Genomic DNA, 21,876 nt, shown 5'->3' with positions numbered 1-21,876 from the left:
TACCTGGGATAAGCACTATAAAATATTTATAATATTTCTATATTTATATTTTATAATACTTACGTTTTTATTGTTTTTCGAATGAGTACATCGTTTCCTTTTTAAATACATATATTATATATTTTAAATATCTCAATCATCAGCAAGAGAAGAATATCTTAATATGCGTAAAAGAATTTGCCGCGCATTTTTGCGGTGTTTTAATCTCTGTATAAATAACAGATCATCGCGAATAAATATATACATATACCTATAGGAAGGCGAATTTTATAGAGACTTTAGGTTATATCGATCCTCAAATTATTTACCGCTTAATACGCGTTGAATGATATTGCTTGCACTGTCCGATTGCCTATTTGTACGAGACTTCCGTTTAAAGACCTTGTGTAATGTATCTCCTCTCCATCGTCAAGGAGGTGGATGGAAGCCCCGTTCGTGACAAGCGACACCAACGGTATATGCTACCCACAACCACGTACGTACGTCGTTTTGCTCGATGACATCGTCGCGTTTGCCGAGCTGTCGAGACAAATGTTATTCTGCGAACATTTGTGTACGTCGCAATGTTATATGCTTAGTAAACAATTGAAACGTTGACTGAAACAGCGTTTGCTTTGTGAAAGTATGACAAAGATTGTACTGTGTATATTTTACAATGCATAATCTCTACATCCATATATAAAACCATAAATTTAGTGATTGAAGGATTTTATGTGTGTGTGTGCGTTAATATATGTAAATACATATATTGCAAGTTCCATTTGACACAATTTAATTATTTCGAGAATTTTATACATAGAAAAAATTTGTTGCAAATAAAATTTTGTAATTTATGCTCACAAAGAAATATATATATATATATATATATTATATTTCGAACAAAGCACTTTAAACTGTTCGATTATTTTGGATATGAATCATTTCTCATTATAAATATAAAAATTTTTTTCTTATTCTAAATATTTGCAAAATAACATACGCGGTTCCTGTCATTTTAGATATATATGAATAAAGTCTCTTTTTTAAGCTTATTAATCTATTGATATAATGAATATTAATTTTTAATATATAAATCTACGTCCGATATAAACAGACTGATTGTACGAGAAGACTTGATAAAATCAAGTCTCTCAAGATAGAGGAATTTTATTAATGAATGATAGACTTGAGCAATGCGCATCTTAACGTACGAAAGTCAACAGAAGAATGATATGAATCTTTTCATTTCTCCGCGCATCGGTCCTTGTCCCACTTTCACCCTCAACCCTTTACATTGTAGCAAAAAGTATCCCACTAAAAGGATCGTAAACGGGAATGAGACAAGAACTGACACATATAGATCAAAAGATTGTTATCATTTCTCTGTCGACGTTTGTACGTCGTTGACATATCGCTAAGAATGTAAACAAACATATTAAACGCGTCGTTATTTCTCTTACTTCTATGAGATTTGTCAGAAAATCAATAAGATTAAATCTATAGTACAATGTGACAGCATTAAAAAATCGTAAAAAAGAACGCAGAACGTATAATATGGTTCTTCCTGCAAAAGAGTACAAGTTTCGATTTGTTCATTCATGTGTCATTATGTTTTTTTGTGTGTATTAGTACATCTCGTCATAAAAGATGTTATAAAATTTTGTTTTATGTAAATTGCAACACAACTCTACAGATTATAAAGAACAATGTGTATTTATCCGCCAGATATACTAATTTCAAAAATTCATTAAATTGATCAATTGGATTATTCGATTAACACCTAATCATGGTTTAATAAATCCTGATTATATTTAATGATAAAGTGTTAATCGTTTGCTTTGCTTCAATTGATTCTACACTGATTAATGATTAATGTTAATCGATTAAATTAGTCTCGATACATATATAATGATTAATTTTGATTAATGAATTATTTTAATACAATTAAAATTAAAATAAACTAAAATTTCAATTGGTTAATATTATTTTGGACTATATGTTTTGTGTGATTTTTTTTAGTGTTGCCACACGTTGCATACCACAGATTTAATGTAATTACTTTTTTGGCAAATTTCGTACATGTCTCTCTGGTTTAACTTGATCTGTGACTCAATATTACTTTGAAACATTAAACAGCGTCGCATTTATAAAATTCTTCATAATCCTTATACGTATTACCAACAAGCAGAAATGGTGTTCAACATGAAATTTACTTCATCGACTGCAGATATATGGTCTTTAACCGAGAGATGTCGGTTAAAAGAGCGTATCACCAAAGATACGCTTAGAATTAACAAACGGAGCTTTTTCCTTGATACATTAATTTTCACTACATGGTATGTGCTAAGTGTATTTCTCATTATCAGTTCACAGAAAATTTTTGCAAAATGCTATAATTTAATATAATTGTTAAATGCAAAAATTCCTTTTTCAATACTGACGTTTTTGTATTACTATTAAGCCAAAACATTTTTATACCGAGTTTTATATAAAATGTTTTATGTTATATAGCAAAAATATTGTTTTTTTCTATTTATATTAATATCGCCTAATGGTATAAAAAAAAATTTTTTTTCTAAAAATACAATGCAACAGAAAAAATTCACATATTTTTTTGCTTTGTTACTATAAGTCAATAGTTACAATGAGGGAGCAGAAATTTTAAGTTCCAAAAATTATACTTAAATTTTTTTCATGTTATAGTTCAAAAGCTTGGCGTAAAGTATGTTATATATGTCTATATAAAACAAATTTCTTCTTGATTTACTCGTAAAATAAGAAATATTTGAAACACAAATTGTTCACAAACTTTTACAGCAAAATTGTTTTAATAATAAATAAGAAATAAAAAATAAGAAATAATAGAAAATAAATTGTTTGCATTAACTGCAATACAATCTTAGCTTTCTTTCACAATTTTTTAGATTGTAACAAAAAATAGCTTTAATTATTCATTTTAATAAATTTTAAAAAGACGGCGCGCAAGAATATGTACGTGATTTTATTTAATGCGTGAGAATATTGATAATTAAGAAAATTTTAAAAATATACATATATATTTTGTCACTAAAACAGAACGTACGACAATATCGGTACAACATGGTTCTCAAGCCGAAAATATATAAAACGGTCCACTCCAAATTTAGATCAGTACATGGAATCACATCAGATGTGAAACGCTGATTGCGGGATAGTTCCATTGATTTTTGCTCTCAATAGTTCTAGAAATTTCTATCGAACGGAGATTTCAGTTTGTTCATCCAATCGAATTGCAAGTGCATTGCATTGAAACGATGTAAAAATATAGTTGCTGATACACGCTTGTATCACAAGTATTCAGGTAAAATTGATAACATTTTTAAGACACAAAAAATATTTCTATTCTGTTCTCATAATATTTAACCCGTTAAAATTCCTACTTATATTATAAAGTGTTTCAACTAAATTACGCTTGGCTTTATAAGTTTTATTTCTTTTTTGAGACATTATCTATTAGAACTGCGCACATAATTATTTCACAATTTATTATAAATATAAAAAATCTAAATACACGATTACATAACTCAAATTATATACAAGTGTTAAATTTTTATCATTTTATTTAATTTAATATATAACATTTATCTTTTTAATATGCGTCATTGATATATGCAAAACAAATCACACATACATCTACAACTATATATACAAGCTCAATACAGCATATTAACAATTTTTTTCATTAAAGTGAATAATATTCGAAAAATTTCTATAAATATTATGACTATAATCTTTATATTATATTATTTTAATGAATTCCTTAAAATATTTAAAACTTAATTAAAATTCTACGCGATATTACTCATCGATAAAATATGCAGTTGTGTAAATACATATTGAAAAAGAAATAATTAATAGTTACTAAATCTTGGAAAATTTAAAAAAAGAAAAAATTAAAAGAAAAACAAAAATTTATTGATATATGCCATCTGGCGTGAAAAATACAAATTATTCGCATGTAATAAGCGAAATGAATGTCCCATATTTCCACACATCCAGAGTTCATACCTTAATTAGTTTATAGCATTGGAGTAATCAAGTCGTCTAGCGTACAGGTACACAAACATTTGATATTGCGCTATTAATTTTGTAGATCTAATTCAGAGACAATAAATTTTGCACAAGTTACAGCTAAATCTATCTCTATCTTGCAGATTAATTTTTAAAATGGATCCACGACAGTGTCTCTTTTTAATTGCATTAACGTTGTTATTATTAACAACATGCAGTAATGGTGTCACGCGACCTATTAAAATTGGTAAGTAATATGCCCATCCTAGAAAAATAGTTCGAAAAAAATATTTACGAATAATTTATATTGTTTTCTGTGTTAATAATAATATAAAAAATTTAATTTTTATCAAAAAAAAATTTAATAAGAAATTTTACAAGTAAAAACTAAAATTCATCTAATTTACTGACATCTTCTAATTAAAAAATATTCTATAATATATTGCTTCATTTCGTGACTTTAGATATGTTTAAGATTAAAAAGAAAAAATTGTCACTCTGCTTTTCTATTTTAATAACATGTTAAGATAAGTAATACATACATAATATATGTTTAAATAATGAAGTTAAAAAAGTGTGATTAATAAAAAAAATCAGTTTTTGAACAATTAGAAATATATCCTATATATTTTCAGCAGTGACGTTTCAGTTAAAACTGACTTAGCATGTATGTTATTCGTTATTTAATATTGATCCAACACGTATAACGTAAATGCAATTAAATTACTAGATGTATATATAACATCAGAGCTATTAAGTCATATACTATTTGCGAATACAATAATTAATATATATTCCGATATTTTTTAATCATTAATTGCAAAATATAAATATATTCATAAAATTAATCACACTTACTGGATTTCATAATTACACAAACATCAAAATTATGTATGCAGAAATAATTGATAGTACAATTAAAAAGATAATAATTTTACACAAAAAAAATATTAAAAATATACAATACAATTCCTTTTTATTTAATTCAAAACATCCTAATACATAATTATATAATCCTTTCCAAGTTAAATTAACTCATATTGAACTTGTATTATATATCAGGTGCAATCTTTCACAAAGGTGATGAGGATCATATGTCGGCATTTCTAAAAGCAATCTCTGAGACAAAATATGAACACCTTGCACCTGCGTTCGAATTCATCCCTGTTACTAAATACATAGATGCCGATAGTTTTAAAACTGCAGCAGCTAGTGAGTAAACGAATATGAAAAATCAATGATCGCGAACAAAGCTTCAACTATTTTATTTCTGCATTTATGGCAAATTATATCTGCTTATTTGTTGTATTCCCTTCTCTATAGCCTGTGAGCTCCTCGAGGAAGGTGTGGCAGCTATTTTCGGACCATCAAGTCCATATACTCGCGGAATAGTGGCGAGTATTACTTCGCGGTATGACATACCGCATATCGAATACGTTTGGCGCGAAAACAAGGGATCAAGAGCGGAAGCAGAGGAAGATATTAACCCGTCAATGACTATAAATGTTTTCCCGGACAGCGAGATGGTCAGTCAGGTCAGTCGTCATAGAAGAAAAATATTTTACAATCAGAAAGCAATTTTCTAGATACGATTATAAAGCAAGCAACTTATTAGGGTTTTTAGTGTTCGACTATTGCAACATATACCTGTAAGAATTCTAATTTTGCGCGATTCATATCTTCGAAGAATATATAATATGTATATCAACAGAAAAGCATGTAAAGTATAATATATGTTAAATCATAGTAATATTATTTTTGTATCGAAACTTTTACATCTGATTAAAATTGCCTTAGGCTATCGCCGACGTTGTTGACTCGATGAAATGGCAAGGCTTCGTGGCGATTTACGAAAACGATGATGGACTTTCACGCATTCAAAAGGCTTTGACGATAAAACGGAAAAAGGATAATCCCATTACAATTCGGCAACTGGGCAATGAAGAAGATTATCGCCCGATACTTAAAGAGATACGCTCTTTATCTATATGCAATATAATCATCGATGTCGAGCCGAAACATATTGTTCGCGTTCTCAATGATTCCAAAGAAGTCAAACTGCTTGCGGATTACTGCAATTTTGTTATAACATATCTGGAAAGTATCACATAAACATTATTATATGAAAATAAATACAGTAAGATTATAGATGACGAGAAAGAAAATTAGAATTATATTTAATATTGAAAAATTATAAGAGATCGTGAACAAAAAATATTTATATGACAATTCGAACAGTTTTGTTGCATTATTGAGAAAACTATATAACTTATATATATTGAAGAATCTATTGAACAATTTGTGAGAAAAAATTGTGTCAAAAATAGATTTAAAAAATGTTATACGCAATTTTTGATTTTTTTAAATGAACAAAAAATATATGATCTATCGTTTTTAATCTTTCCATTGAAAAATTATAGGATTCATCCAAACTACCTATCTCTGAAATACGAAATGGCACCACTGCTAATATTACTGGATTGAGCTTAAGGCAAAATGATGTAGAAGGAGTTAACTCGGTAAATATAATTTTTAAACAGATAATTTTAAGAGTAATAAACAATATATATCCTTTATAGTATATTTAAAAATTTATATTTTTCACCACATATTGAACTCTCAAATACTGCAAAAATGCACAGAAACAAAAATTTTTCGTCACAAAGCTTTTGGTCACTCATTCATTAAATTTATAACATGTTTACTTTTCGTAAATAAATTATTGAATAATTTATTTGACAAATAACAAATGTATTTTAATTGAAATATGTTAATTATAGGTATAATAATTTCGAGTTTGTGTAACGAGAAACGACTCATCTATCCCAATTAATCGTTAATTTCACGTTTTGATATTTACATTGAATTGAGTAGCTATTTTATATTAGACAAAATTTAAACTAAGGCAGACACTTTAGAAATTTCATTATTTGACTATTTGTAATTTCGATGTAGATAGAGTCGGCAGTTCTCTATGATGCAGTATTTTTGCTAAACAAAGCAATGGAGACCCTAAATACGAGGAACATTGATATCGAGGAATCTATAACGATTGATCCTGTATCACTCTCTTGTGAAGAAACTGTAAAGTATCAAGCGGGACCCAATATTACGAGCGTTATGCGAGAGGTAAGTTCTTTCACGTCTTTCTTTTTCTTATTATAATAAATTAATATAAAGATAAAAAATATACGTTTGGGTCCTTGTTCTTGCTTCTTAAAATATTATCGACTTATCAAAATTTTTAAAACATGAGTGATAGGTTAATATTTCAGAAATGTTTCAAAAAAATTTTTATTTGTTTAATTAAAATCGTTTGTTAAATTAAATCTATTTACTTATTGCGCTGAAGAAAGCTCAAAAATACAACCGGCACGTCTGCTAAATATTCGGCAATGTTTCATATTGCATTCAATCTGTTGGAAATAATTGACACAAATTCCATGAATTTTCATTGCTCTATTGAAACTAAAATAATCATATTTTGTGTTAAATATTTTAAAACTTTTACTATACAATATATGTATGTATAGAACTAAATATAAGTGAATTTTTGTTACAGTTGTCGAAAATGGGGAAGATAACAGGCTCCATGAATATTGATGAATATGGTCATCGACGAGAATTCAATATTCAAATACTGGATTTTCGTCCGAATATAGTTCAAACAGCTTTCTGGGACATTAATGGTCTACATCTTATACGTAATGAAGAAGAACTCGAAAGCTATTTGTATAAATCAATTCAAGAAAAAACATTTGCAATTAGCATCAAAGTAGTTAGTAATGTCATATTATTACGACATACGATAATACTAAAATTGATTTTTACAGTAATAAGTCATATTAGCTGTCAAAATAATATTTCAAATTATTAGATCTCGTTAACTGCAACAAGTGCAAATCTTATATAATTATATCATTCGGTCTAAAAAAAAGATATTCCAAGTAACAAAAAATAAATTGAACAGAAAACATTACATTTAATAAATAATTTTGTTTCAATGCTTTATATTACAAAAATAAATAATACATAATCAGCGTGATACAAAAAAAAAAAAATAAATAAAACCTACCAATGACATGAGAAAGTATTTTTATATTTGAATTTGAAACTATAGGAAAATCAATGAAATCTATAATATAAAAAACTTTACGATAAAGCTTCATAATAAATCTAATTATTCTCTGCTAAATCTATATAAAAATTTAAAGATTGTGCAGTATTAAACTCCGAGGCTTTCGAAAACATATACATATAAATTCTGTTCTCCGTTCGATTCAGGGTGAGCCTTATGTAATGGAAGTTCCCGAGGGCATCACCAGAGGAGTTTTAATCGGGAATAAACGCTACGAAGGTTACTGCATCGATTTGATCGATTACATTGCACAAAGACTACAATTCAAATTCAATTATCAAGTTATAGACGGTCCGCAAGGTAGCTACGACCCAAAGACAAAAAGTTGGAACGGCCTAATCAAGCGCCTTCTAGATCGTGTAAGACATTTTGTATTTACAGAAATTTTGTTTAAAAAGATTTAACCTGATCATATTAAATCTTTCTTTTTATCGATCTGTTTAAGCAGCAAACATTTTTTATTTTAAATAAACGTAGAATAAAAATGTAAAGTAAACGACTATTTTCTTACTAAATATAAAGATATAAAATTAACAATAAAAAAATTATTATGTTTCAAAAATATCTACTTTAAAATTATCTTAAGTATTCATTATTTAGCATTCCCATCCGATGCTAAATAATTTTCTATCTTTCACAAAAATAGACAATACGCCAACTCGATTTTGTTCTTTTTAATAATTTATTATTACAATTATCTTTCTTTTGCAGGAAGCCGATTTAGCGATCTGTGATTTAACGATAACTTATGCTCGGGAATCCGTTGTCGACTTCACGATGCCATTCATGACTCTTGGTAATATTTATATAATAATATTATATTTTATATTGGTAATATTTATAACATTAATATAATATATTAATATATTAACATTAACTAAGTTTAAGTTTACATATTATTTAAATGCAATTGAAAGAATATTATACCTGCTTAATTTATACTATACTATATATAGGTATAAGTATTTTATTTAGTAAGCCAGAAGAGAAGAAACCAGACTTATTTTCGTTTTTGAGTCCATTAAGTACTGACGTTTGGATTTATATGGCGACCGCTTATCTCGCCATATCCATAATGTTATTTCTTCAAGCACGGTAAGATTTATTTATTCATCTATTTTTGAAATATGCACAATTATGATAGAAGAAATTATCCCCCAAATAAATATTTTAAAAAATCAATGATGTACAAAAAAAAAATTTGCTGCAGACAATAATGTTTAATAATTTGATGTAATTATTTTTTAATGTAATTCTTTTTTAAAGAATGTCGCCAGGTGAATGGGATAACCCGCATCCATGCAATTCTGATCCTGAAGAATTAGAGAATAGTTTCGATATGAAGAACTCGTTCTGGCTAACCATTGGTTCACTTATGCAACAAGGCTGCGATATACTTCCAAAGTACTTTCTTATTAATATCAGTAAATACATATATAGATTTAGCTAAGCTTTTTTAAAATAAAACTTTTATATAATTTTTGTATAATTTTATATTATTTTTAAGGGTTCGTTATGTATATATACAATATATTAATTGTAGTATTTTTTTAGTATTGTGTACTTATGAATTTCAATAATTGATTTAAATAGTAGAGATATAAATTTATATGTTTTTATCGGGCATTGTATATCTTTTACTGACAATTTAATCACTTAATTCTATATTTTTTATCTATTCATTATTAAAAACTATTATGTTTCAAATTTTGTACGCTTTTTATGTTTCAAATTCAAATTTATTTGCAATTTGTTTAGAATTTATTAATTATTTTCAGAGCTCCGTCGATTCGCATGCTCGCGAGTATGTGGTGGTTCTTTACCCTAATCATGATCTCATCATATACAGCTAATCTAGCAGCTTTTCTTACGGTTGACAAGATGGATACACCAATTAAAGGAGTCGAAGATTTGGCCAAACAAACAAAAATCAAGTATGGTGCTGTCGCAGGTGGTGCGACAGTAGCATTTTTCAGAGTACGTTAGAAACAATTATCGCTATATTTTAATTGTTCATTGTATTAAATTTATTTATAATTATGACATAATTCAATATAGTGCATTTATTTAATATGTTTATATATTACTAATATTAATCATAAAATGATATTGGATTAAAATTATCAGGACTCAAATTACTCAACATATAAACGCATGTATGTAGCAATGAGCGAAGCGAGACCAAGCGTGTTTGTCAATGGCACCAGGGAAGGTAAGTTATTCTATTTATGCAGACACTACCCAATTTTTTGTTTCTTTCTAAGATATTTTATCTTTACAGAAACAGCAAAATATCTAAATATTTCCAATAATAATTGCTTTTTACTTTAAATAAGTGAACAAAATTCTTAAGAAAGTAATGATTCTAAAAGAAGCAATCTTTTTGGATCTTTTAAGTTTTCTTTCTCAAATGTTTTTTCTATCACGTGTTACAGGTGTGGATCGTGTCTTGAAAGGCAAACGACAGTACGCCTATCTTATAGAGAGCACAACACTTGAATACGAAATGGAACGAAACTGCGAAATCGAGAAGATAGGAGGACTCATAGACAATAAAGGTTACGGAATAGCTTTACCGCGTAGTAAGTGTGAAAGTTAATTTTAAATAAAAAAAGAAAAAAATATTCCATTCGCACAATTATACGGATGATCAATACTGATTATTGTTTTTATTCATTTTTTATTTTTATACAAGCGAGTTATCATTTATTTTTTTCGCAGATTCTCCGTACAGAACGCCGATTAACCGTGCGATCTTATGGCTCGGTGAAAGAGGAATTTTGCAAGACTTAAAAAAGAAATGGTGGGTGGAGAGAGGCGGTGGAAAGTGTAAAAAAGTTGACTCAGAAAGTGTTAATACATCCGAATTAGGATTAGCAAACGTCGGTGGCGTATTTCTCGTTTTGATGATTGGTTGCTGTTGCGCATTGTTAATCGGAATTTTTGAATTTCTTTGGAATATACGAGATGTTGCTGTGAAAGAAAAGGTAAGATTTCCCCATATCGATCTTTTCATTATTCCTATATCTTGTGTTTAAAATTAAAATTCTGCAATATAACTGCTATGAAATAAATAAGTACATCTTATTTTCTTCAATGATATTCAATGTTTTATCGTTTCTATTCATTATATTTTTCTCTACCATAAATTAAATTGTAAATAAATGAAATGCAAAATATATATACGAGAATTACTTATTAATATGACAATTAAGCCACACATCGTTATTGCTGCTGTACGCTAAAGAGTTATTAATTATTCTCTTTTGTGCAGATCACACCGAAAGAAGCATTAATAGCAGAGCTAAAGTTCGCGGTGAATATTTGGGCAGAGACGAAACCTGTTAAAATTGGTAAGAGCAGCAGCGGCGCAAGTTCTACCGAAGGTGGAATCGGTAGAGCTGCATCTACAGCTCGTTCTATCGTTGGTTCCTTTTTACGTCTTGACATGCTCGATAAATTCGATAACACAAATAATCGGAGCAATGATCGTAAGATTAATTAATTGCGCTGTAAGGCTAACTAAAATAAAATTGAAAATTATCGCATTTTCAGAATTCTATACAAGGGAATAATTATAATATAGAATTGTAAAAATAATAAAGATGTGTACACTGAGAAAAATATACTGTTGAATCAACAACATCGATGCAGTTTAATTTTTTGTTCATTCAATGACATTATTAATAAAATTGAAATATTTTTTTCAAGAGGACGATACCTTTGAAAAATTTCAGTAAATTAATTATACATTAACTCGCCTTAAGCAATTAAATATTCACTTTGATTAAATATAAGGTTAATAATATGTTATTACGTAATTGAATATAAATGTAGTATATTAAATTAAATTTTCTGTCAGTAAAATCACATAAAGCAATTAATATAACTCTACAATAAAGTCGATTTGATAATATCAATACAAATCTTGACATGTTAAATAAATTATATAAATCAGCAAGATAGTGCATTTGTATTAATAATATTTAAATAAATTATGTTTATAATTAATGCAAATGCACTATTTTGTTGATTTATATTAAATAAATTATAAAAATTATCAAGATGATGCATTTGTATTGATAATATCAACTGAATATGTTGATAATCAATTTAAATGCACTAAATTGTTCACAAACTTTTACAGCAAAATTGTTTTAATAATAAATACGAAATAAAAAATAAGAAATAATAGAAAACAAATTGTTTGCATTAACTGCAATACAATCTTGGCTTTCTTTTACAATTTTTTTAAATTATAACAATAAAATATTGTTAATTATTTCAATAAATTTTAAAAAGATGCACGCGAGAAAATATTTATGAAATTTTAATTAATCCGTGAGAATATTGATGATTAAGAAAATTTTAAAAAGTACATTTATATTTTGCTACTAGAACAAAATGTACGATAATATCGGTACAACATGATTCTCAAGCCGAAAATATATAGAATGGTTCACTTCAAATTCAGATCAGTAAATGCGAAATCACATCAGATGTGAAACGCTGAATGTGGGATAGTTCCATTGATTTTTGCTCTTAATAGTTCCAGGAATTTCTATCAAACGAAGATTTCAGTTAGCTCGTCCAATCGAATTGCAAGTGCATTGCATCAAAACAATGTAAAAATCTAGTTGCTGATACATGCTTGTATCACAGATATTAAGGTAAAACTGATAAAATTTTTAGGACACAAATATTTCTATTCTGTTCTCATAATGTTTAACTCGTTAAAATTCCTAATTATATTATAAAAATTATTTCAATTAAATCATGCTTGGCTTTATAAGTTTTATATCTTTTTTGAGACATTACCTATTACAACTGCAGACAGAATTATTTATTCTTCAATTTATTATAACTATAAAAAATCTAAATAAACGATTACATAACTCTAATTATATTCTAATTACATACAAAAGAGTGTTAAAATTTTATCATTTTATTTAATTTTATACATAATTTTTTCTTCTTAATATGCATCATTAATATATAAACAAATCACGACTTTAAATAGCTCTGATGTTATACATACAACTTGTAATTTAATTACATTTACGTTATACGTGTTGGATCAATATTAATCAGTATTATCACACATACATCTACAACTAAACATTTAACCGCAATTCACCACATTACCCATTTTTTTCATTAAAGTGAATAATGTTCATAAAAATTTCTATAAATATTATGACTATAATCTTTATATTACTTTAATGAATTCCTTAAAATATTTAAAACTTAATTAAAATTCTACGCAATATTACTCATCGATAAAATATGCAGTTGTGTAAATACATATTGAAAACGAAACAATAATTACTAAAACTTAGAAACAAAAGAAAAAATTAAAAGAAACAAAAATAAAAATTTATTGATATATGCCATCTGGCGTAAAAAACACGAAATATTCGCGTGTAATATAGGAAATGAAAGTTCCATATATCGACACATCTAGACGTCATACTTTAATTAGTTTATAACATTCGAGTAATCAAGTCGTCTAGCGTACAGGTACACAAACATTTGATATTGCGCTATTAATTTTGTTGATCTAAGTCAGAGACAATAAATAGTGCACAAGTTGCAGCTAAAATCTCTCTATTTTGCAGATTACTTATTAAAATGGATCCACGAAAGTGTATCTTTTTAATTGCATTAATGTTGTTAATATTGGCTACATGCAGTCATAATATCACGCGACCTATCAAAATTGGTAAGTAATATATACTCACTCTAGAAAAATAGTTCAGAAAAATATTTACGAATAATTTACAGTATTTACATAATAATATATATAAATAATTTAATTTTATTCAAAAAAGATTTAATAAGAAATTTAACACATAAAAACTAAAATTCATCTAATTTACTGATATCATTTAATAAAAATATATTCTAATATATTGCTTTATTTCGTGACTTCAGATATGTTTAAAATTAAAAAGAAAAAAGTCACAAATAAAATCAAAAAAAATTGTCACTCTGTTTTTCTCTTAATAACAGGTTATAAATAATACATACATAATATATGTTTATAGAATAAAGTAAAAAAAGTGTGATTTATAAAAAAAATAGTTTTTTAACAAAGAAATATATCCTACATATTTTCAGCATTGACACTCCTGTCAAAACTGACTTGTTAATATTGATCCAACACGTATAACGTAAATGTAATTAAATTGCAAGTTGTATGTATCACATCAGAGCTATTAAGTCATACACTATTCGCGGACACAATAATAAATATATATATGCCGATTTTTTAAATCATTAATTGCAAAATATAAATATATTCAAAAAATTAATCACACTTATTGAATTTCATAATTACACAAACATCAAAATTATGTATGCAGAAATCTCATAATTAATAGTACAAATAAAAAGATAATAATTTTTCATGCAAAAAATATATTAAAAATGTACAATAACATTTCTTTTTTTTATAATTTAGAAAAAATTCTAATACTTAATTATTTAACCCTTTCTAAGTACAAATAACATATTGAGCTGTATTATATATCAGGTGCAATCTTTCACAAAGGTGATGAGGATCATATGTCGGCATTTCTAAAAGCAATCTCTGAGACAGAATACGAACACCTTGCACCTGCGTTCGAATTCATCCCTGTCACTAAATACATAGATGCCGATAGTTTTAAAACTGCAGCAGCTAGTGAGTAAACGAATATGAAAAATCAATGATCGCGAACAAAGCTTCAACTATTTAATTTCTGCTTTTATGGCAATTTATATCTGCTTATTTGTTGTATTCCCTTCTCTATAGCCTGTGAGCTCCTCGAGGAAGGTGTGGCAGCTATTTTCGGACCATCAAGTCCGTATACTCGCGGAACAGTCGCGAGTATTACTTCGCGATATAACATACCACACATCGAATACGTTTGGCGCGAAAACAAGAGATCAAAGGCGAAAACAAAGGCAGATAATAATCCGTCAATGACCATAAATGTATTCCCGGACAGCGAGATGGTCAGTCAGGTCAGTCGTCATAGAAGAAAAATATTTTACAGTCAGAAAGCAATTTTCTAGATTCGATTATAAAGCGAGCATTATCAGGGTTTTTAGTGTTCGACTATTGCAACGTATACCTGTAAGAATTCTAATTTTGCGCGATTCATATCTTCGAAGAATATATAATATGTATATCAACAAAAAAGCATGTAAAGTATAATATATGTTAAATCATAGTAATATTATTTTTGTATCAAAACTTTTACACCTGATTAAAATTGCCTTAGGCTATCGCCGACGTTGTTGACTCGTTGAAATGGCGAGGCTTCGTGGCGATTTACGAAAACGATGATGGACTTTCGCGCATTCAAAAGGCTTTGACGATAAGACGAAAAAAAAATTATCTCATTACAATTCGGCAACTGAGCAATGAAGATTATCGCCCGATACTTAAAGAGATACGCTCTTTATCTATTTGCAATGTGATCATCGATGTCGAGCCGAAAAATATTGTTCGCGTTCTCAATGATGCGAAAGAAGTCAAACTGCTTGCGGATTACTGCAATTTTGTCATAACATATCTGGAAAGTATCACATAAACATTATTATATGAAAATAAATACAGTAAGATTATAGATGACGAGAAAGAAAATTAGAATTATATTTAATGTTGAAAAATTATAAGAGATAATAAACAAAAAAATATGTATATAACAATTCAAACAGTTTTGTTGCATTATTGAGAAAACTATATAACTTATATATATTGAAGAATCTATCGAACAATTTGTGAGAAGTTGTGTCAAAGATAGATTTAAAAAATTATGTTATATGCAATTTTTGAATTTTTTAAATGAACAAAAAACATATGATGTAAATCGTTTTTAACCTTTCTATTGAAAAATTATAGGATTCATCCAAACTACCTATCTCCGAAATACGAAATGGCACCAATGCCAATATTATCGGATTGAGCTTAAGGCACAAAGATGTAGAAGGAGTTGATTCGGTAAATATAATTTTTAAACAGATAACTTTTAAAGAGCAAGATATTTTAATAAGCAAGATATATATCCGTTATAATATACTTAAAATTTATATTTTTCACCACATACTGAACTCTTAAATATTGTAAAAATGCACAGAAACAAAGATTATTCGTGACAAAGCTTTTTGACTCATTCATTAAATTTATAACGTCTATTTTTCGTAAATAAATTATCGGATAATTTATTTGACAAATAACAAATGTATTTTAATTGAAAGATGTTAATTATAAGTATAAAAATTTCGAGTTTGTATAACGAAAAACGACTTATCTATCTCAATATGCGCAATTAATTGTTAATTTCACGTTTTGGTATTTACATAAAATTAGTTATTTTACATATGACTATTTGTAATTTCGATGCAGATAGAGTCGGCTGTTCTCTATGATGCAGTATTTTTGCTAAACAAAGCAATGGAGTCCCTAAATTCGAGGAACACTGACGTCAAGGAATCTATAATAATTGATCCTGTATCACTCTCTTGTAAAAAAAATGGAAAGTATCAAGCGGGACCCAATATTACGAGCGTTATGCGACAGGTAAATTCTTCCATGTTTTTCTTTTTCTTATTATAATAAATATAAAGATAAAAAATATAAGCTTGGTCTTTGTTCTTGCTCTTTATAATTTTATAGACTTAACAAAATTTTAAAACATGACTGATAAGTTAATATTTCATGAAAGTGTTTCAAAAAAATTCATTTTTATTCGTTAATTGTTAAATTAAATCTATTTATTTATTGCCCTGAAGGAAGTTCAAAAATACAACCGGCACGTCTGCTAAATATTCCGAAATTGTTTTATATTGCATTAAGTCTGTTGGAAATAATTGGCACAAATTCCACTAATTTTCACTGCTCTATTAAAACTGAAATAATCGTATTTTGTGCTAAATATTTTACAATTTTTATTATGTGTGTATAGAACTAATTGTAAGTGAATTTTCGTTACAGTTGTCGAAAATGGGGAAGATAACAGGCTCCATGAATATTGATAAATATGGTCATCGACGAGAGTTTAACATTCAAATACTGGATTTTCGTCGAAATATAGTTCAAAAAGCTTTCTGGGACATTAATGGTCTACATCCTATTCGAATTGAAGAAAAACTTGACTATATCAGCTATTTGAATATATCAATTCAAGAAAAAACATTTGCAATTAGCATCAAAGTAGTTAGTAATGTCATATTATTACGACACACGATTATACTAAAATTGATTTACATAAATAAATCATATTAGCTGTCAAAATAACAATATTTTAAATTTTAGATCTCGTTAACTGCAACAAGTGCAAATCTTATATAATTATATTCAGTCTAAAAAAAAAAGATATTCCGAATAAACAAAAAGTAAATTGAATAAAAAACATTACATTTAATAAATAATTTTGTTTCGATGCTTTATATTACAAAAATAAATAATACCTTAAAAAAAAAAAAAAAAAAAAAAAAAATCTACTAATGACATAAAGAACGAAAGTATTTTTATATTTGAATTTGAGACTATAGGAAAATCAATGAAATCTATAATAAAAAACTTTATCATAAAACTTCATAACAAATCTAATTATTTTCTGCTAAATCTATGTAAAAATGAAAAAAAATATGCAATATTAAACTCCGAGGTTTTCGAAAACATATACATATAAATTCTGTTTTCCGTTCGATTCAGGGTGAGCCTTATGTAATGGAAGTCCCTGAAGGCATAAACAGAGGAGTTTTAATCGGCAATAAACGCTACGAAGGTTTCTGTATCGATTTGATCGAACATCTCTCACAAAGACTCAAATTTAAATTCTATTATGAAGTTATAAACGGTCCGAACGGGTTCTACAACCGAAAGACGAGAAGCTGGAACGGCCTAATCAAGCGCCTTCTAGATCGTGTAAGACATTTTGTATTTACAAAAATTTTGTTCAAAAAGAATTAAACTGATATATTAAATCTTTCTTTTTATCGATCTGTTTAAGCAGAATAAAATTCTAATTAATTAATAAACGTAGAATAAAAATGTTAAGTGAACGATTGTTTTCTTACTAAATATAAAAATATAAAATTAATAATAAAAAAATTACTAAATTTCAAAAATGTCTTGTTTAAAATCATCTTAATTATCCATTATTTAGCATTCCCATTCGATGCTATTTTCTATCTTTCACAAAAATAGACAATACGCCTACTTGATTTTGTTGTTTTTCTTAATAACTTATTATAATTATTTTTCTTTTTTTTTTAGAAGTCCGATTTAGCGATCAGCGATATAACGATAAATTCTATGCGGGAATCCGCTGTGGATTTCACCATGCCATTCATGACTGTCGGTAATAATATTTTTGGGCGAAATATTTGCCAAAATATATCAACATTAATATATTATATTAATATATTAACATTAATAAAATTTAAGTTTACAACTTATTATCTAAATTTGATTGTAACAATATTATACTTACTTAATTTATACTATATATAGGTATAAGTCTTTTATTTAGTAAGCCAGAAGAGATGGAAATACACTTATTTTGGTTTGTTCGTCCATTAAGTATTGACGTTTGGATTTATATGGCGACAGCTTATCTCGTCATATCCATAATGTTATTTTTTCAAGCACGGTAAGATTTATTTATTCATCTATTTTCGAAATATGCACAATTATGATAGAAGAAATTATCCCCTAAATAAATATTTTAAAAAATCAATGATAAACGCAAAAATAAATTATTGCTGCAGACAATAATGTTTAGTAAGTTAATGTAATTATTTTTTATGTAATGCTCTTTTAAAGAATGTCGCCAGGTGAATGGAATAATCCGCATCCCTGCAATTCTGATCCTGATAATTTGGAGAACAATTTCAACATGAAAAATTCGTTCTATCTAACCATTAGCTCTCTTATGCATCAAGGCGTCGATATACTTCCAAAGTACTTTCTTAATATTATCAGTAAATACATACATGCTAAGAGTATTAAAAATTTTATTTAAAAAAATAAAATTTGATATAATTTTTATATAATTTTGTATTATTTTTAAGTCGTTCATTATGTATATATAATATACATACTTTGTAGTATTTTTTTTAGCATTGTGTACTTATAAATTTCAATAATTTTGATTTAAGTAGTAGAGATGCATTTATATGCTTTTATTGAGCATTGTAATCTTTTACTGACGATTTAATCACTTAATTTTGGTCTGTTTGATATTTTTATCTATTCATTATTCAGTATTTTTTTATCTATTCATTATTAGAAACTATTATATATCAAATTTTGCGCTTTCATGTTTAAAATTCAAATTTATTTGCAATTTGTTTAGCATTTATTAATTATTTTCAGGGCGCCGTCTATTCGAATGCTCACGAGTGTGTGGTGGTTCTTCTCGCTTATCATGATCTCATCATATACAGCTAATCTAGCAGCCTTTCTTACGATGAATAAAATGGATACACCAATTAAAAAAATAGAAGATTTGGCCAAACAAACAAAAATCAAGTATGGTGCTATCGCAGGTGGTGCGACAGCAGCATTTTTCAGAGTACGTAACAATTATCGTTATCAGTAACAATTATCGTTATATTTCAATATTGTGCATTTATTCAATATGTTTACATATTATTAATATTAATTATCAGGACTCAAATTATTTGACATATAACCGCATGTATGCAACAATGATCGAAGCGAGACCAAGCGTGCTTGTCAATAGCGTCAGTGAAGGTAAGTTATTCTATTTATGCAGACACTACCCAATTTTTTGTTTCTTTCCAAGATATTTTATCTTTACAGAAACAGCAAAATATCTAAATATTTCCAGTAATAATTGCTTTTTGCTTTAAATAGGTGAACAAAATTCTTAAGAAAGTAATGATTCTAAAAGAAGCAATCTTTTTGGATCTTTTAAGTTTTCTTTCTCAAATGTTTTTTCTATCACGTGTTACAGGTGTGGATCGCGTCTTGAAAAACAAAGGACAGTACGCTTATCTTATAGAGAGCACAACACTTGAATACATAATGGAACGAAACTGCGGAGTCCAGAAGATAGGAGGGCTCATAAACATTAAAGGCTTCGGAATAGCTTTACCGCGTAGTAAGTGTGAAAGTTAATTTTAAATAAAAAAAGAAAAAACATGACATTCGTACAATTATTCAGATGATCATTACTGATTATTGTTTTTATCCATTTTTCTTTTTTATACAAGCGAGTTATCATTTATTTTTTTCGCAGATTCTCCGTACAGAACGTCGATTAATCATGCGATCTTATGGCTCGATGAAAAAGGTATATTGGAGAAATTAAAAAATAAATGGTGGGTGGAGAGAGGGGGTAAAAAGTGTAAAAAAGTTGACTCAGAAAATGTTATTACATCCCAATTAGGATTAGCAAAAGTCGGTGGCGTATTTTTCGTTTTAATAATCGGTTGTGGGTGCGCATTGTTAATCGGAATTTTTGAATTCCTTTGGAATATACGAAACGTTGCTGTGAAAGAAAAGGTAAAATTTCCCCATATCGATCTTTTCATTATTCCTATATCTTGTGTTTAAAATTAAAATTCTGCAATATAACTGCTATGAAATAAATAAGTACATCTTATTTTCTTCAATGATATTCAATGTTTTATCGTTTCTATTCATTATATTTTTCTCTACCATAAATTAAATTGTAAATAAATGAAATGCAAAATATATATACGAGAATTACTTATTAATATGACAATTAAGCCACACATCGTTATTGCTGCTGTACGCTAAAGAGTTATTAATTATTCTCTTTTGTGCAGATCACACCGAAAGAAGCATTAATAGCAGAGCTAAAGTTCGCGGTAAATATTTGGGCAGAGACGAAACCTGTTAAAATCGCTAAGAGCAGCAACGGCGCAAATTCTAGGTGGACTCGATAGAGACGTATATACAGCTCGTTCTATCGTTGGTTCCTTTTTACATCTTGACATGCTCGATTTATTCGATAACACAAATAATCGGAGCAATGATCGTAAGATTAATTAATTGCACTGTCAGGCTAATTAAAAATTAAAAAGCATCGCATTTTCAGAATTCTATACAGAGATAACTATAAAAAATTATTATAGATCTTAATAATAGAAATAATAAATGTATGTATGTATAAATATATGATTAAATTATATATTTATTTATTAATATAGTGCAATCGGAAAATTATAATAATTTTCCAGTCGCTAAAGAATTTCCCGAAACAAATCGTACGTATTTATACATATATATATATCTATACTTGAAAAAAAATGTGTATTAGATTAAAATAACGTAATATATTGTTGATTCACAGAAATATCAGTAGACAATTATAATCTATAACCTCTATAAACGCGTTTCATTGAAAAGATTTTATTAAGATTATAATCTTTATGTAGGATATATCCCAAATAAATGGACAAAAATTAATATTAGCGTATTTCTTATAAAAAAATAACACTTTATCGTCTGCAAAATTTCCAAAAATGCACTATTCCCCAAATATTGTAATTTTCAGGAAACAAAATTACATGTATTTAAATTTTTAATGAGAAATAGTTTTTGTTCGTTTATTTAAAACACACGAAAAAACAGTCTCAATGTAATTGCTTATAGTCTCTCAACTTGACAACCACCCACTTAATACAAAATACAGATGAATATAAATTTTATAATACAAAGA

General features: G+C 27.5%; 3 protein-coding genes across 9 annotated transcripts in view; 2 read left to right on the top strand and 1 right to left on the bottom strand.

The window, feature by feature from the left end:
- The window catches only part of tyn (trynity), a 202,517-nt gene that overhangs the window by 107,715 nt on the left and 72,926 nt on the right, over nucleotides 1–21,876 (bottom strand). The gene's annotated exons all lie outside the window — the stretch shown is intronic.
- Nucleotides 3,144–11,810, top strand: LOC114938375 (glutamate receptor ionotropic, kainate 2). Of its 5 annotated transcripts, XM_085481079.1 has the most exons (18): nucleotides 3,144–3,319; nucleotides 4,036–4,073; nucleotides 4,173–4,276; nucleotides 5,092–5,241; nucleotides 5,353–5,564; nucleotides 5,827–6,128; nucleotides 6,452–6,548; nucleotides 6,985–7,158; nucleotides 7,592–7,807; nucleotides 8,314–8,526; nucleotides 8,879–8,963; nucleotides 9,124–9,262; nucleotides 9,434–9,571; nucleotides 9,946–10,144; nucleotides 10,295–10,379; nucleotides 10,603–10,749; nucleotides 10,889–11,154; nucleotides 11,442–11,810. In XM_085481079.1, exons 3-18 carry the CDS (start codon nucleotides 4,186–4,188, stop codon nucleotides 11,670–11,672), a joined length of 2,745 nt encoding a protein of 914 aa, XP_085337205.1. In that variant the 5' UTR covers nucleotides 3,144–3,319; nucleotides 4,036–4,073; nucleotides 4,173–4,185; the 3' UTR covers nucleotides 11,673–11,810. The 5 variants fall into 5 exon arrangements, with proteins under 5 accessions (XP_085337205.1, XP_085337203.1, XP_085337204.1 ...); XM_085481077.1 differs by lacking the exon at nucleotides 4,036–4,073; XM_085481078.1 differs by having other exon boundaries at nucleotides 4,036–4,276.
- LOC114938380 (glutamate receptor ionotropic, kainate 2-like) lies at nucleotides 13,789–21,261 on the top strand. Its single transcript, XM_029312340.2, is given in 17 exon segments — nucleotides 13,789–13,889; nucleotides 14,703–14,852; nucleotides 14,964–15,175; nucleotides 15,436–15,731; nucleotides 16,058–16,157; nucleotides 16,563–16,736; nucleotides 17,151–17,372; nucleotides 17,874–18,086; nucleotides 18,438–18,522; nucleotides 18,675–18,813; nucleotides 18,987–19,124; nucleotides 19,539–19,737; nucleotides 19,835–19,919; nucleotides 20,143–20,289; nucleotides 20,428–20,693; nucleotides 20,981–21,084; nucleotides 21,086–21,261. Coding segments are annotated over 17 exon segments (2,742 nt in total). The 5' UTR covers nucleotides 13,789–13,798; the 3' UTR covers nucleotides 21,207–21,261.

Source organism: Nylanderia fulva, unplaced genomic scaffold, assembly GCF_048542155.1.
Source record: "Nylanderia fulva isolate GAGA-0341 unplaced genomic scaffold, ASM4854215v1 Scaffold17, whole genome shotgun sequence".
Classification (NCBI taxonomy): Eukaryota; Metazoa; Arthropoda; class Insecta; order Hymenoptera; family Formicidae; genus Nylanderia; species Nylanderia fulva.
Note: the sequence above shows the minus strand (reverse complement) of the source record. Positions and strands in the feature narration are given on the sequence as shown.